Below are 17,282 nucleotides of genomic sequence, written 5' to 3'. Positions count from 1 at the left end.
CTGACCACTCAAACACTGTCCAAACGCCAAATGCTTTCCTTATCTCTCTTGCCTTCAAGGCTGAAGACACAAAAAGAGAGTCTAGGATCTATTTTTGAGTCAGGGTCTCAGTATGTAATCCTGGCTGGCAACTGAACTGAGAGATGAAAGCCTGGGGGACCATATGACCAGCTTTTTACAATGTCCATTTCCAGACTCTTCAGAAGATGCCTTAAAGTCTCCTCCAGTGTCTACCTCAAATCTGCAATCCCCTTGCATTCCGGGAACAGCAGGCCTCTGCTGACACAACATTCCAGGGCAGCAGCAGCAGCAGCAAACATCGCTTGGGAACCAGATAGTCCCTTAAACATTAAGGCCGTCCTAGAATCAGCTTGTAGAAGCAGAAGTGAAACCAACCAGACCACACTTCAAGCAACATTACAGACTTCTTGTCACCTGCCTCAATTCTTCTGTTTAAACCATGAAGATAGACTTGGAGATGGGTATCACCCATCCGCTTTGTCAGTTGATGCATTTATCTAATTATTCTTTATCAATAAAAAATCAGGAGTCAGATATCAGAGTAAGAACACGAAAGATCAGAGAAGCCGTGGAGAAGTGACCAGTGACCTCCTGTCTCTTCTGTTACTCCATCCAAAAGGACTGAGATCCTCTCTAAGCCCTGCCTTACTACTTCCTGTTTTTCTATCTGTCCTCAGTCCTCCAAAACCTCTATGGTTAATTTTGGTCAGCTGGTGGCTAACTCTACCTTCTGATGCAAAGCAAGCTTTATTGTCAGAATGCCATCAAACTCTTACACAACAACCCGCTCTTCCAGTGCGACCATGCTGATTAGATCTTTTTCTGCCTCATCTGTGTGCTGTCTGGTTTTGTTTCTGTTTGCTTGTTTTGTTGTGGTTTGGTTGTTATTATAACACAGCCTGGCCTGGAATTTGCCCGTAGCCTAAATTGGCCTCAAAATTGCAGTGATCCTCCTGCCTCGATCTCCCAAGTGCTTGGACTGCAGGCATGTGCCACCCCACCCAGCTTTGTTTACCTCTTTAGTTGATGTACAGGAACAAGTGGCTCAGCTCTGTCTGTTGGGATGCCCAGACCTGGGACTTCCATCCTAAAACTGGTGATAGTCTTATCTCTGAAACATGGGTTCCAGCTTTAAGAAAACCATTAAACATAAAAACGTGGCAGGTGCCCATTTAAAAAACCAGTACCTTGGTTTCTTAAGGAATGCAATACCTGAAGAATATTTTAATAGGTCCTATTGTTGTCTCCCTAATAGTGATTTCTTCATCTTTCTCTAAATCCACAGTGGGCAGATCAGTGACCTCAGGAGAGGTCATTAGTCATGAGATTCCCATTCCCTCTGCTGGTGGTTGGCGGGAGGCTAGGCAGGATGCTGCTTAGTTTAGACATTGAGACATAAAAGCGAGTAAAATGGGGAGAAAGCTACTTCTGGTAAGATAAATAATACAAATAAAATGAGTCTAACAAGAAGCCGTATGTTGTGTGATTGTGCCTTGAATATGTTCACTCTCTGGGCACTTTGATTGACATCTCACAACCACAAGGAGCCTGAGGATGACAGAGTGTAGAGGACAGAAGAGCTCCTGGCCTTGAACAATGGGAGGAGCTCCAGAGCCCGCTTTGGAATGCTAACCTCCAGAAGGCTCACTAACCGTCATAATTCAATACACCTCTATTGCCTAAACCAAAGACTGGCAAATGACGTAGTCTATGGGGCCAAATTCAAGAGCAAAGAATTTTTTTTCCTTTAAATTTTCTTAAAACAAACTTTGTTTTAAGAAAGACGAATAACAACAACAACAAAAAAAAAAATGGCAGAGATCATGTGTGGTCCCCAAACCTAAAATCTTTACCACATTACTCTTTGCAGAAAACATTTGCCTGCTTCAACCTAAATCACTGGTGGGTGTATTGTATTCTGCAGCTCATGGCATTCTAATACAAGTACTAAAAACTTCATTTTATAGTTACAGAAATTAATGTTGGCCACGGGTCAAGTAGACAACTCAAATGCGTATTTGTAATTATTTCAATTTATTGTAAGAGGATGCCACAGTAAGGCATCATTTTTTTTAAAGCTTTTAACATGCCTCTCTACCCCTCAGGGCTTCAAATAACATTCCTTGACCTTCCAGATCAGAATGACAAAGCTTCTTGCTGAAACACAATGTATTCAAGGGCTGTCCTCAAAGGAGGTCAGACTGCCCTGCGATCTGAGCAAGGCATTTCTTGCATGAGGAAGCCAACCCTAGAAGACCCCACAGAGGAAACACGTGACACATAAACATCACACAAACAAACTCACTGATGTAACAAATGACATCTTCTGTGGAGACAGAACTGGCCCTTTCTGCTGACTCACCAAGAGAGTGACGCTTCCACGAAAAGCAGCCAACCTTCCCTCTTAACTCCAAGCCTCAAGTTAATGCTTCTGCTTCCAATTGGGTCCAAATGCTCAAGAGCACCTTAGTGAAGAGCTTAATCCTTAGTAGAAACGTTTGTCTTGAGAATGCCAGGTCCAGAAAATGGGCCACTGTGGAAACCCCAGAAGCGACTGAGCCTTGTTTAGTTACGACAGCCTTCCTTGATTCAGTAAGCATTCGTTTACCATTATAGTCAAGGCCGGCTCTTAGTACCTGTACACAGTAAGCAGTCGGTAACAGCAAGGCAAGACAGAGGTGTGGGAGACAGAAAGAGAGATGGGGGAGAGGGAGAAAAAGGATGAGAGGGAGGGAGTGGGAGAGAGCGGTGGGCGAGGGGTGGGGTTCCCATTTATACCCAATACTGGTTGTGTTTTAGCGCTGGGTTGGTTTGTCGACAGAGCTTGGCCATGTCAGGATCCAGGTTCACCCATGCCTCCCAGGGAGTACATTTCTCTATAGCCTCAGTCCCCAGGGAGGCCTTCTGAGCATACTCTGGGGGCAGGAACAGACTGGCAGCTTGGCTGCTGGAACTTCTTATCAGGGGAGTGACCTTGACGGTGGGAACAGCCCTACTCCCCTCTGCTCTGCAGCTGGGGGATGGGGACTCGAGGTTGGTCTTGGGCTGGATAAGAGGGTTAGCCTTTTCCTCCTTTTGGCTCAGCAGCCAGGCACACAGGGCTACCACAGTCACCATCAGGAGGAGGAACACAGCAGCCAAGGGTATGATGACCACCAGGGGATAACTGCCATCTCGGGGCCCTATGACTCCTTCAGAAAAAACTTTGGTGGCAGCATGTGGCCAGATGACCTTGGTGGGGGAGACCTTGCCATCCACATCTGGTTCTTTGGCACTGGGCTGTCCCCAGGCATCTGTCCCCTGCCATTTGCTCTGCGTCAGATTCCCTGGGTTTTCTGTCTGTGTTAAAATGGAAGTCATGAGTTTTTTCTGAGAGAAAACTGAGGCCACGAAGCTCTCTGCAGTTTTGAATAAAGGCACATCCGGTGTAAATGTCTGTAACGGTAAGGGGTCTGGTGGCACTATGGTAAAGGCCAGATAGCCTGTCGCTGGCTGCACACCATCTGCACTGAGCAAGAAGGTGAAGGAGTCGTTCAGCGGACCAGTGCCTGTCAGATTAGCACGTGGCTGGAGCAGCAGCTGACCTCGGTTGACGTCTCTCTGGGTGAACCGAGCGATCTCCTCCATCACAGGGCTGTCAGCTGCTCTTCGGACAAGTCGTCCATGAGTAGGAGGTTGTATCACTTCAAACGTGGGGTCACTATTGGTCCTGTTAGCTAGCTCGCTTGCATCTAGATCTTCTCTCTGCAGCCGATGGGGCGTTCTGTTGGCCACTCTCAGGTTCTGCGCCACCCGCAATAAAGGCCGCACCCTGATGCCCAGTGTCTGCTCTGTCAAGTTGCTCTCCGTTGTAAAGACTGAGAACTGCAGCCGATCTCCTGAGGCTGTGAGATTGGTCATGTGGTAGGACAGCCTTCCTGAATCCAAATCCTCCTGGCCAAAGCTGGTGACCACCTGGTCGTCGATCAGCAAGTGGCCATTTTGGAGGGGTTGTGTCATCCTGTAGATGATCTGGAGGCTCCTTCCATTGGTCACTGCAGAGAGGTGAGCCTTGGTGATGGAGACAGTGGTCTGGCCTTGTGGGAGAAGCAGGTCTGTGAGGTTCACAAGAGTGATGGAGATGGGGGTGACATCCAGGTGGAAGAGCTTATAGAGAGGGTGGTGCTCACCATCAGTCACACTAAAATAAAATGCTCCAGAGGATGGGCTTCCATCTTGTACAAACCACACCTGAGCGTTATTGATGTCTGCTTGTGTAAAATGGTGAGCAGTGGTGTCTAGATCGTGAGCCATTGCTAAAAAGCCATTGTTGGGATGACGGATGATCATATATTGGATTTCACTTGGAGGACTGTCTAGATCATCTACTTTTAGGATTTCAGGTCCCACAACCAACCTGCTGCCCTGGAGAACTGTCAACCGAAGCCCTTTGGTCTTCAGTTCTGGAGGCTGATCATTCACGGGGGTGATGGTAATGTTGAACATCTCTTCCAGAAAGTCAGCCTCCGGCTTGCTGGTGGCCCTGCTCTTTGGGTTTGGCCAAACTGCGAAGGTAAAACTATCAGCCAAGGATTCAGAGTCATCGTGAAGATATGTGACTCCCAGGGCATTGACTGTACGCTGGGAGAAGTAAGGGTTTCCCGTGGTAATGTTTCTTTCTCCAACCGTAATGGCCCCATGGCAAGGAAGAGCTGTAACCTGGAACCAGATCTCATGGGATGAACGCTGAGGTTGGGGCAGTCGGAGTAAGAGGTTGGAAGCATCTAACTTAGATTGGTCAATGAGGACTTCACCTCCCTCCTTGACAGAGGCTCCTATTGAAACAGTTAAAGAACAAAAAGACGTTTAATCCGACACCGCAGATGAAGGTTACACAGCTTTCTCAAAGACACCTTTCAATGGATTATTCGAAACACACAGGTAGAAGTGGCATATGAAAAATAAAATTTAAACTTAAACACATCTCTATGGAAGTCAAACAGAGGACCCTCAAAGAAACTATGATCTACCCCAGCTATGCACTCTTGGGTGTATAATCCTAGCACTCTTAGTTAGCATTGCACAGAGATGCCTGCACATCTATGTTTACTGCTGAATTATTCAGAGTAGATCAGCCTAGACACCCATTAACAGGTACATGATAAAGTGGAATCCTACACTGTCTTAAGGAAGAAAGGAATCATGACATTTTGGGGAAAAAAATGAATGTAATTGGAGATGATTTCATTAGGTTAAATAAGTGAAACTCAGAAAGACAAGCGTAGCATGTTTTCTCTTACTTGAAGAATCAAGATTGATGCGTGTGTACATGGATGTGTGCGTGTGTTCATGTGCATTTGGAGGTCATGACAGTACAAAAGGGATCACCTGAAGGGAGATAGAAAGTGGAGAGGATAGCATACACGTGGCAGGAAGGCAGAGGTGGGAACGAAACTGAGGAAAGAAGGGAAATGGCTGGGGCAGAGGAAGGGCCCAGCTAGGAAGCGGGAAGGAGAATGACGGGAAATGAATGCGAACAGCCATTAAGTCAACCTGTCAGGCAAGCAAGCGTTCAAACCTACACACTCGCTTATCAGATGTTAATTTCCTAACGTAACCTACGGCTGAATTTCTCTTGCTATGGAGACAGGCACAGCTTTTAAATAATCCTTTTCCATTCGTCATTTTCATTTTTATCAACAACCTTCAGTCACAGGCAATGACAAAACTCCCATTCTTTACAGTCAAACTCACTCCTTGCCTTTAGACTCGTGACAGGAAACACACGAGGGCCCGCAGAGTAACTGCCATTGGCTGTCTGGGTCTGTCTTACTGAAGAGGATGGTATCGCAGTACGATCCAAAGATTATTGTCTCTCTTCTACAACACACAAAGCACTGGCTGGCCATAGCTTGGTGGTGTGAGAGCCAAAGTTACATTTTAAGTTTTAATTACCGTGCCTTAGAGATCCATGAAGCAAATATGCCTCTGATCCACAAGCCCCTTGCCCAAGGATAGAGAGTTCCCGGAATGCTGGAGGCTGTTGTTTATGGGAGGTAACAAGCCACGTGTTTTCACTCCCTCACCAAGTGTGTTTGACTCCTGTGCACTGGACATGCTTGAGCACATGTGGGTGGGATGTGAGTAGGAAATACGTCAGGACGTATGCTTGTCCCTGATTGGACCTGATGAGAAATGCGATAATTATGGTCTTCTTCTCGACAGCTGGATTAACAGCGGTAGTACCTGTATTTGCAAGTAGCCGGCTCTGTCTGCCTGGCTCATTTGTTTCATATGAAATGGCGATTCGGAACTCCTGCGGACCCAGTGCTGCGGGAGGGGAGGAGGCCGTGAACGTGAAGGCGTCTTCTGAAGCCCACCCTGTGTTCTCCAGGTCCACGTGCTGGTACAGGATCAGCCCTTCACTGACCTGGGGAGAAGGAAGGACAGTTAGCTCCCAGTTTCAGGGATACAAGGGTCAGCTCACATTCTAACTGGGGAGTCATGCTCTTTTTAGGGCATACCGCATTTGTGCTCAAATTATTCCATGTATTTGTGTAAAGGAAAATGAAGAAAAGCATGGTCATGTCTTTTCCCCAGCTAGGAGATCCTACTTCAGCCTTGATCTAGTCATCAAAGAGAAGCACTGTGACTTGAGATGGCCACACCCTGAACGCCTTTCTTACGGAAACAGTATACTGAGCCCCCCCTTACTTGACAGACGGTGCCAGCCATTATTGGCTCATATAACAAGTCTAATTTTGTGGATGGCTTTGCTCACTTGCTGTCTAACAACTATTTGTGATCAAATCCTAGACACTGTACAAGCTCATCTATAAATACTCCCTCACATAGACATACATGCAGGCAAAACACTGTTGTATATAAAATTTAAAAAAAAAGCCAGTGATGTGGAATCTCAGTCAATAAACGAAGCAGGAAAACAGAAGTGAGAAAACTATCACTTGGTAACTAACAGCCATGACAACTCAGGTAAGAATCCTAAAATGGTTGCTAAGACTGCTGACCAAAGAGCAATGACAAACAGGATACATACATGGATACAAAGCTTGTCCTTATGGGACACTTGGAGTCACAAGAGAGGATCATTCCCTGACCGTGGAGACACTGGAAACCCAGGGAGAGATGATGCCTGGCAGGATGAATATAAACAGCACCCCCAACCTCAGGACAAAGTGAGCATCAATCAGGCAGGAAGCTCTGAGATGAACCATCCCCTCCCTTGGCATTTCTGCCCAAAATCCACAACTGAATCTTTGTCCAAGATGCACAACTGAATCCTTACCCAGGATGTACACTCTAAAGGTGATCAAAAGGAAAAATCAGGTAAAGCATCAGACTATAATCAAACTGAGGGATGTTCTACAGAGAGCTGTCCTGTACTCTTAAAAGATAGCAAAGTTGGGCTAGCAAAATGGCCCGTATGATTAGGGCACAATGCCACCAAACCTATGACCTGAGTTCCATCTCCAGTACTCACAAGGTGGAAGGAGAGAACCAAGTCCTACAAATTATCCTCTGACATTCACACACACAGCTTGTCACACACACACAATAAATAAAAGTCATAAATTATTTTGATGACAAGGTCATAAAAGACACTATATTGATAACTAAGAGATGGCTCCAAATTAAAAGATACTAAGAACACATGACAACTGAATTACTGTGGATAATTTTCCCTTCCCTGTTTAGGACATTTATTGGAACAATTTGGGAAAGCTTAAAATTACATGTAAATTGTATATTAACATTGTAACAAATGTTCATATTATAAATTTGAAGATTATGTTGTGATTATATAAGAAACGCCTTAATTTTAGAAATGTGTGTGCAGAAAACATGTGAAAAGAGAATAAGTCCTGTTAAATGCTAAACTTTTGGGAATATGGAGGAATAGAACATGTGAACTCTTTATGCTTTTTGCAATCATTTCATAACTTTTGTCTGCTTAGGAAGGAAGCAACGTTCCCCTTCACGATGACCAAGGATGAAGGAACTAACCCACAAAGGTATTGTACACCGAAGACAGGAAGTGGTTGCCATCTCCTGTGCTGATGTGCTGGTCTGTCCCCACCCCCCCCCAATTATCATCTCCATCTCGATGATCCCTAGCTTAGTTCTTTCTGAGACTTTTAATGAGGCTGTAATCCGGTGTCACCTGTGAAAGGGTGTATATACTTCCAAATCTTTCAAAAATATTTCTACTCATTTTCTAACAGTTTTACACACACACACACACACACACACACACACACACAGAGAGAGAGAGAGAGAGAGACACACACACACACAATGTATTTTGATCATATTCACCCTATTGTCATCTCTCTTCCACTCCCAGGGAACTTGTTCATTTCTCAACAAATCTCCCTCCTACTTTGAGAGATGGTATGAGTGTGTGTGTGTGTGTGTGTGTGTGTGTGTGAGAGAGAGAGAGAGAGAGAGAGAGAGAGAGAGAGAGAGAGACCCACTGATTTAAGGCTGTTTGCATGAGCATAGGTTGGGGGTTGCTTACGGCAGCATGGGCAACTTACCACTGGCTACACCACTGAAGAAAATGACTCCTCCCTCCAACATTGGTTCCAAATCTTAAAACTCTTCACAGGTAGCTTTTATTTGAAGGAAGATAGTAAAGCATACTTTGATTTCCATGATCGAATTTCTATCTTATATCCTTGATTTCTATATAACCTCAAAGAATACTCAAATGCTAGGGAGGGAGATTTGTCTCTCAGAAGGCCAGAGACCTCACTGGGCTTTCTGTGATGGGCTAGAGTTTACAGATGAAAATGTTAGAAAGATGAATATCTGGAAGATTCTGCCCTTCCCCTCTTTCCACAACTTACGGTGTGATAGTTAATCTCAATTGCAATTTGATAGCCTTTAGAATCACCACAGAGATAAATCTCTGGAGTGTCTGACAGGGATTTTCTAGATTGGGGTAACTGAGGTGGGAGGCCCACCGTAATGTTGGTGGTACCATTTCCTGAGCTGGGGTACAGAAAAAGGAAGAAGTGTCTGACAGCAGCGTTCATTTCTCTCTGCTTCCTGACGGTACACCGTGACTTTCTCGTCATGATGGACTGCTCCCCAGGAACCATAAATCCACATAAACCCCCTTTTTCTTAGGTTTCTTTTTGATCAGGCATTTTGTCACCATAGCAACATGACAAGTAACGACTACACAAGGCTAGTTGAGAGCAGAGAGGGGAACCAGAGCCCGGACTGCCTGACTTGTATATGTGAGCTCTCTCAGGCCTTTTCTGGGGTTTCTTTGCCCCCAACTGCCTGAATTTCAGCTCTTTTTCTGTCATGGGAAAAAATAACAATATAAAAATGGATGACACTTAATGGATTTAGAAACTTGGATTGGTCAGACCTAAATTCAATGTATGCAGTACCCGTTTTTAGTTCTCTGTATTTGTACATTGAAATGTAGAATATCCTTTGTAGAATACCTTAGCTGTAGAATGTATTTCATCTTATCAGTGAGTTACTATTTCAGTGGTTGAAATGCCAGATCCTGGGCATTTCTATCTAGGTCCTTCCAGAGAACAGTCTAGTTCTCACTAATCAAATTCTTTATTGGAATCTGTTTTGGGTGAAAGACTACACTCATTTCTCATACTGGATGACAGTAAAATACCAAACAGTCAGAAAGCCCCATCTGGGCTCTGAAAGTGTAAACAATAGTGAGTGGGGAAGCCTCGCTTTGTACCTACTTCTGGGCAACTCCAGAGTCTATGCTGTTTCCACGATCTAAGGGTTGCATTCAGTGTGGAACACTGAGAGTGTCGGCTATAAATAAATTCATAAGGTATGTGCTGAAACTCCAGGAGCCCAGTGATGGGGAGAGCCAGCTGAAAAATGTGACCAGAACAAACAAATGCCACCTCATTGTCTGACCTGGTCAAGGTGAACAGTATTGACCAGAACTTGTCTTAATGGGCAGTGATTCTGAGAAATAGCTTATCCTATAGCTTGTGTGTATCATGAATTATAAATTAAAGAAAGGAAGTACTGGGGCTGGGGTGATGGTTCAGTGGCTAAAAAGTGCTTGTTCAGCATGTGGATCTGAGCTCAGACCCCCAGCATCCACACACAAAATTGGGAATGGTGATGAGTGTTTGTAACCCCAGTGTTGTGGGGCAGAGGCATGCAGATCCCAGATGCTGGCCAGTTAGTTTAGACAACTGGTGAGCCCAGGTTCAGTGAGAAACCCTGCCTCAAAGGATAAGATGGTGAGCTGCAGAGGAAGACAGCTACTTTCCACCTCTGGCCTCCACACACGTATGCAAGGGCATGTGCATATACAGTCAACATACATGCACACACTCATATACCACACACAACAGCAGAAAGACAGTATTCCAATCCTAAACTGGTGCCACATTTTATCATTTGGGAACTTCTAAGACACTAGGAAATAGAAGGTAGGAGTTTTGTTTTTTTTCTCTTTCTATCGATTCCTGACTGGAGGCCCATGGGACCAACTAACACATGCTTTCATAAACATGCAGACACAGAGCTCAGGGTCACCATTAGTGCCTGTGGATGAATCTAGGGATGAAGAAAGATCCTCAATGTGCCAGGCATACTGGAGTCAACCACTGTGTGGAGACTGATTTTCTCCACTAAGGATGTAATGTCTTCCTTGCCTCCTTCAGATTGCTTGGCTACAAGCATTTCTTGGCAGGTGACCACAATACTCCAACCTCTTCCTCTGTGGTCAGTTGCCTGTTCCTCATCTGCCCATGTAAAATCTGCTTCTCCCTCCATCTTGAAAAGACACATGTGATTACACTTAAGGCCTACGTAGATGATCCAGGCCACAATTCCAATCCTATAGCTATTAACTATGCCTGCAAAGTCTGCCATGAAGAAACATTCATCCACAAGTTCCAGAGACTAGGATCCCACTATTTTCAGAGGTTCCTTTACTTGTATATAATGACATGAAGACGGCCAAGGCTATCTTCTGCTCTTTCAAGCTCATAAACTTCTGTGTGACCTCAATGGATCATTTTAGTGAAGATCTACATACTTACAGTGGCATGAGGCCCTAGAGACTCTTCTATATAAATAAGGATTTAATCCTTTCTATGAGAGAAAGCAATAGTTACAGATAGACTTCGGAAGCCCTTGCTGAGATTTACCTTCTAGTAGGGTGCTACAGAGACCAACCCAGTCATTTTTCAGGGGCATGAACCACAACTCATTGAGAATGATTTGGGTGCAATAGTCTGTTACAAAACTCCAGCAGAGATTTTTAAAGTGTTATCATTTATCATTTCAATGGCCATTTCTGTCCATTCCTGCTAAGAAGAGTCAGGCTCACTTTCTAACAGCCTGTCCCCAGTAATTCTGTAATCACGGATGCCCTACACTGTGTGAATTTCTGATCAGCTGTGGGAATCTTGCTATGTTTGTGCCCAGCAGTTCTCTACAGCCACAATGGTGGTCTCTCTGGTGGAAGGGGAGTACATTCCAAGAGGATTGAGGATTTAGGTCCAGTGGGATGGAATTCATACTCTGGGCACCATAGCTGTGAAAGAAGATGATGTTTTTGTTTTATTGAGCTCTACATTTTTCTCTTCTCCCCTCCTTGCCTCCCCCCTCCCCTTCAACCCTCTCCCATGGTCCCCATGCTCCTAACTTACTCAGGAGATCTTGTCTTTTTCTACTTCCCATGTAGGTTAGATCTATGTATGTCTCTCTTGGGGTCTTCATTGTTTTCTAGGTTCTCTGAGATTGTGATTTATAGACTGGTTATCTTTGCTCTATGTTTAAAAACCACTTATGAGTGAGTACATGTGATACTTGTCTTTCTGGGTCTGGATTACCTTACTCAATATCATGTTTTCTAGCCCCATCCATTTGCCTACAAATTCCAAGGTTATTTTTTATAATTATTATTTTTCTCTGCTGTGTAGTCCTCCATTGTGTAAATGCACCGTGTTCCTTATCCATTCTTCGGTCAAGGGGCATTAAGGTTGTTTCCAGGTTCTGGCTATGACTAACAGTGCTGCTATAAACATAGTTGAGCATATATCCTTGGGGTATGATTGCTGTTTACTGCCTTTATTACGTTAAGGTATGTTCCTTGTATCCCTCCTCTCTCCAAGACAATTATGGTGAAGGGATGTTGCTTTTTCAGCATCTAATGAGATGATCACATGATTTTTATTTTTCAATTTGTTTATATGGTAGATTACATTGACAGATTTTCATATGTTGAGCCATCCCTGCATCTCAGGGATAAAGCTGACTTGATCATGGTGGATGATGGTTCTGATGTGTTCTTGGATTTGATTTGCCAGCATTTTATTTAGTATTTTTGCATCAATGTACATGAGTGAGATTGGTCTGTAATTCTGAAGGAAGATGATTCTAATGCTTTTGGTCACTGTTCTAGTTTGGTTTCTGTTGTTGTGATAAAACACTGACTGAAAGTAACCTGGGGACCAAATAGTTTATTCGGCTTACACTTCACAGTCTATTATCATGGTTTTACAGGCTGACACCTTGTCACAGTCTTGACCTCCAAGGTAGGAGCTCAAGCCAGGAACTGATTGGCTTGCTTCCCAAGGTTTCTCAGCTTGCATACAACCCTAGACCACATGCCCAAGGGTGATACCACCCACAGTGTCTTAGTCATCCATTCCGTATGAATTACCAATCAAGAAAATGCCTATAGCCTGTCTACAGCCCGATGTTATGGAGGCATTTTCTCAACAGAGCTTCCCTCTTTTCAGGGGTTAGGTTTTCATATCAAGTTGACAAAAACTGACCAGCAAAGCCACCCTGTGTGGGCAAGGGAACTGAGTACAAGCAGCCAGAATGAGCCGCCCTCACTAACATGGGAGTGAGTGCCGTCTGCCTTTTCGCAGAAAGAGGCGGTCACTCTAACAGAGCATTTTCGATGACTCAAAGCCATTGGGCCAAGATCTGTCAGTCAATTTTGTCTGAACAATGGATTGGCGACCAGGTGACAATACAATAAACACCACATATGAACAAACACTCTCCACATAATTCAGCGAAGGATAATGCAAAACAAAATCGCTGACGGGAAATGACACCGACAAGTGAGGCTGGATGCCACTGAAGCAGTGAGCCCAAGGAGACACAGGGTGGGGAAGGAGCATGGATCGTAGAGTGCTGATCGCTCCCTACTAAGACAAAAGCCTAATGAGACTTTAAGCTCATTCTACTCTCCAATAAATTATAATAAATTAATTTCCAGCTTTTAGGAAATGTGTCTATAATTCTCTAAAGTATATATTATGACAGCAAGACGTCCAGATTTCGGAAGAAAGAGCAATTGGACAAAATTAACAACCCAGAATGGCTTTGTAATCTTCTAAATGTCATCCTGGAAAAGTGTTATCTGCGCTGCCGAAGCGGCACAGCCCAAGATGGATGGCACCCTGCCCACCACGGCACAATAGCTGAGATGCAATTACTGGCTTTGTGGAAAAGAAAAGAGGCCGGCTGTCATAAACCTCAAAGCCAGAACACTTTGCTGTTTTAATGACTCTAAATTATCCCAACAAGCAGTGGAATGAAAATCACTCAATTAGCCGAGAGCTCAACTTGGACGCCATCAGCGTGCTTTGTGGAATTTGAGGCTTACTTTGTTCATGCGTTCTTGGAAAGGGACAGGATCCTCTCGAAATTTGTAAGAGAGCTTTCATGCAATTTGAGTCTGATGGTTGTCTTCTCTGTGGATGCCTATGTTTAGTTCTTTAGGACACGTGATTTTCACTAAAAGCTTGTGTGGGTCAGCTTTACTCACGTAGGATCTTACGCTGAAAAATAAGGCGGCCACTTTACCTTATCTCGGTAGGCTGACCTGACATGGATTCAAAAAGTCATGAGCTTATTCCGGGCTAAGGAAATAATGTTGGGTAATGACATCACAAATATTTCGGTGCAGTTATTTTGCCAAACTATATTAAGCCTAATGCAGTCAAGATTTTTCATAAGCTATTTTTTCCCGTGAGCGCTGATTAAAAATGGTTATTTCTGGGTATCCATTGCAAGCAAAGAAACTCCGTGTCTTAGATGCGAATGATGCAGCCCCTTTAACCTCCACCACACCCCTGGCAGGTAGAGAGCCAAGGACAAATTAATTTTCAGGGAAAGGGGTGAAGGAGCACTCAGCCATCAACTGCCTACAATGTCCCTACTGAATACTTGGCAGGTCGCTTGGCTAGAACTTGGGTAGAAAAGCTGGTCGAGGAAATCTAGTAGTAATTAGCCACTTGGTAAGTTACACAGGGCCAAACAGCTCTAACTTTTTATATAACTGAAATCACTGAGTCCTATCTTTTTTATCCCACCACCTTGAAGAGGCCTGACGAAAGCACTTATGTGCAATCAGGGTCCTCATGGAGGATTTTGGAGGACAGCTTCTCACACAGAACACAGAGCCTGAGGCAAGGATTGCTGTACCCACTGAGCAGACCCCAGGCCAAGAGAAATGCTCTCTGTCCTCTCTTCCACCCCTACAGCCTGTTGTCACCATTTGTTCTAAAGCTACGAGGTGGTAAATCCGAGTGAGGTAGTGTACAATGTCTGGGAACTGACCAGCGCACCATTTGATAGAGGCTGTAACTTCAGACTGGGCCAAAAACCTATCCAGTGCATGTGGAAAAGGAAGCCGTGCGTGGGAGGCACAAAGCAGGAAGGTGAATTTCTTTCATTTCTCAAGTCACAAAACAATGTTCATTCTAACCAGAATTGGAATGCTTTCCGTTGTGTTTAATGTGTGTGTGTGTCACAGACACATGAGTGTGCACACGCTTTAACCCATGTTTGTGCGTGCAGAGGTCATAGAAGGATGTCCCATGGCTTCCTCTCTCAGTCTCCACTCTTTTGCCTTCAGACAGGTCTCTCGCTGAACCAAAGCTTGTCATTTGCCTAGGCTTGCTGACAATGACCTCCCAGAAGTCACTGGCTCTACCCTCTCAATGCTGGGGTTACAAGAACATTCAGTTATACACACAGCTTTTTCATGTGGGTGCTAGGGATTTGAACTCTGGTCCTCACGCTGACACAGCACGTGCTCTTACCCCTGAGTCATCTCCCCAACCCTGGAATGCTTTCAGGTTAGTGGCCATTTGCTGGATTAATGGGTGATGCTCCTTTCTGTCTTGATATATATTTAACATTTTATTGTTTTTTGATCTTGCTTTCATAAAAGCGTACACTATAGTTTGGATATAAAAACATCCCCCAAAGACCTGTGCATGCAAGTTTTTGTTCCCTGACTTTGGTGCTCTTGGGAGTGGGGGTAGAACCTTGAAGAGATAGAGAGACCATTAAGGGAAAGTCAGGTGATCGGATGTGCCCTTAAAGGGGATATTGCATCCTCTGCCCCCATGTCCTTTCCTCTCTCTCTTTGCTTCCTGACCCCCAGGAAGTGAGCATTTCTCTGCCTTCCGCTCCGTACCAGGGTGTTTGGCCACACATAGAAGCCTCGAGGCAAGTGGCAACTGACAATGGACAGAAGCCCCAGCAACCACGAGCCAAAGAAAACCAGTTCTCCTTGAAGGTGAGTCTTTTCAATGTGTCATAGCATCAGAAAGCCCGTGTGTGTGTGCGTGCGTGCGTGTGTGCGTGCGTGTGTGCGTGCGTGTGTGTGTTTCAGAAAACAAGATGCACGCTGAAACATCAAAATAACCTAGGACCCTGAAAGAACCAGAGTTCATATTTTGGTTTTTATCCTTCCACCGTTTTCTCTGTATTCTCTTCTCCTTTAGAAGCTACATTATTGACTCTCCTTATGATGGCTGAGGAGGAAAGAGGGGCCAGGGCTTTGAAGTGACAAGCACAGAAGCCCTGTGAGCCCCTAAACTTGTCTGCAACAGTTCTCCACTGCCCTCTCCCCGCCACCACCACCACATCCTCTCGCTCTAACCGTCACGGGAGAGGCCTTGGAGGTCCCCATCCTCATGCCTCTTTGTTCCTTCAGCCTGTGCTCTGGTCGAGGGTGGAAAACTCGGTCCCTGCATGAGACCTCTTCTATGTTCTTAGCTCTCCGCTCTCATCATCCCCGAGGGAAATGTATTCGAGAACACCAGGAACTTAAAGGAAACAATAAGTGGGTCAGAGGTGAAGCAAATGTCACCCTCCTCTGATGACCTCATTTCCATTCATTAAATGACTCCAGCACATTAGAGCAAACACCAGCCAGTTCCAGTGTAGCAGAAAATCGCCTCCCCCTGGGAAGCTTGCCTTTTAAATATGAGGAGCAGAAAGGGACTTTTCACATATCCAAGAACAGAAAGCTAAGCATCTGCCCTAGCCACCTTCTAATTAGCTTTAGCAACCCTTAGGATGTCCGGTCACCTCCCCATCCACTTGAATACCAGCTGAACTTTCTCAGCCATCGTGACGCCAGTTTGCAGCTCTCCTCATTCAAACTCTTCAGTGTGCTCCATCCAGGTAGTCACCTTAAGTAACTGCTCTGGGGTGATCACCTCCCTACGGGATGGTTAATGTAGCCTGTGTGACTGACCCCACTGATCCTCTCACCCCACCTTGGCCATGCAGGTAGGTCACATGACCATCTCTAAGTTCAGTGTGGTCTCCTGGAATAACTACCTGTCTGATTTAAAGTCACACACTCAACCGTCCCTTGGAAAAGGTACTTGGACAACACTGGATCCAACAGAGGCATTGGCCCTTGAGTTCTCTTTCTCTGTGTGCTTCTGACTTTGTATATATATATGGCCTTTGAGTGTGCCAGGTATCCCTAGGATGTATAAGTAATATACTCTTTCTAGCGTGTGTCTCTCCTGACCATTGAAGGATGCTTTTCATGTCAGTGAACCTAAATTGAGTGTGGGGAACATGTTATGCACTCTACAACTATTGCTGTCTTAGTCACATTTAACCACCTTGGGGAAAGCCATGACTAGTTTGGCAGGAGCCTGACCTAGAATCCAGAGCCCTGGCTCTGCTATCAATAAGCTGAATGTGAACACAAGTGCTGTAGGTCTGAGTCTTCAGGTGGAGGGGAATAATACAAGAGAAGGCTAGAATAGTGCTTTGTGCATGATGTACATGAATATGGCTTCAATGGTCATTGCTATGACTCTTCCCATTATCAAACATATCAAAACATAGACTTAACAGCTTTGTGATTTGCTCTGAGTCACATGGGTAACCTAGGTCTCCTGATTTTGTGCCAAAGAACTTCTGTACAGTCACAAGCAGTCACCAGTAGGCCTCTGATACCTAAACTATAA

At 44.8% G+C, this 17,282-nt stretch overlaps 1 protein-coding gene across 1 annotated transcript in view; it reads right to left on the bottom strand.

Moving 5' to 3' along the window:
• Nucleotides 1-2,036: 2,036 nt before the first annotated feature.
• Nucleotides 2,037-17,282, bottom strand: part of LOC125406086 (chondroitin sulfate proteoglycan 4-like) — a 61,647-nt gene continuing 46,401 nt past the window's right edge. The window contains exons 9-10 of the mRNA XM_085676706.2: nt 6,247-6,430; nt 2,037-4,835 (exon numbers count right to left, since the gene is read on the bottom strand). Of these exons, the coding sequence (XP_085532832.2) occupies nt 2,794-4,835; nt 6,247-6,430 (2,226 nt within the window). The 3' untranslated portion in view covers nt 2,037-2,793. The remainder of the gene's footprint in view (nt 4,836-6,246; nt 6,431-17,282) is intronic.

Source organism: Myodes glareolus, chromosome 15 (assembly GCF_982192425.1).
Source record: "Myodes glareolus chromosome 15, mMyoGla1.1, whole genome shotgun sequence".
Lineage (NCBI taxonomy): Eukaryota > Metazoa > Chordata > Mammalia > Rodentia > Cricetidae > Myodes > Myodes glareolus.
The sequence above is the reverse complement of the archived record's forward strand: the minus strand, read 5'-3'. Positions and strand labels throughout refer to the sequence as shown.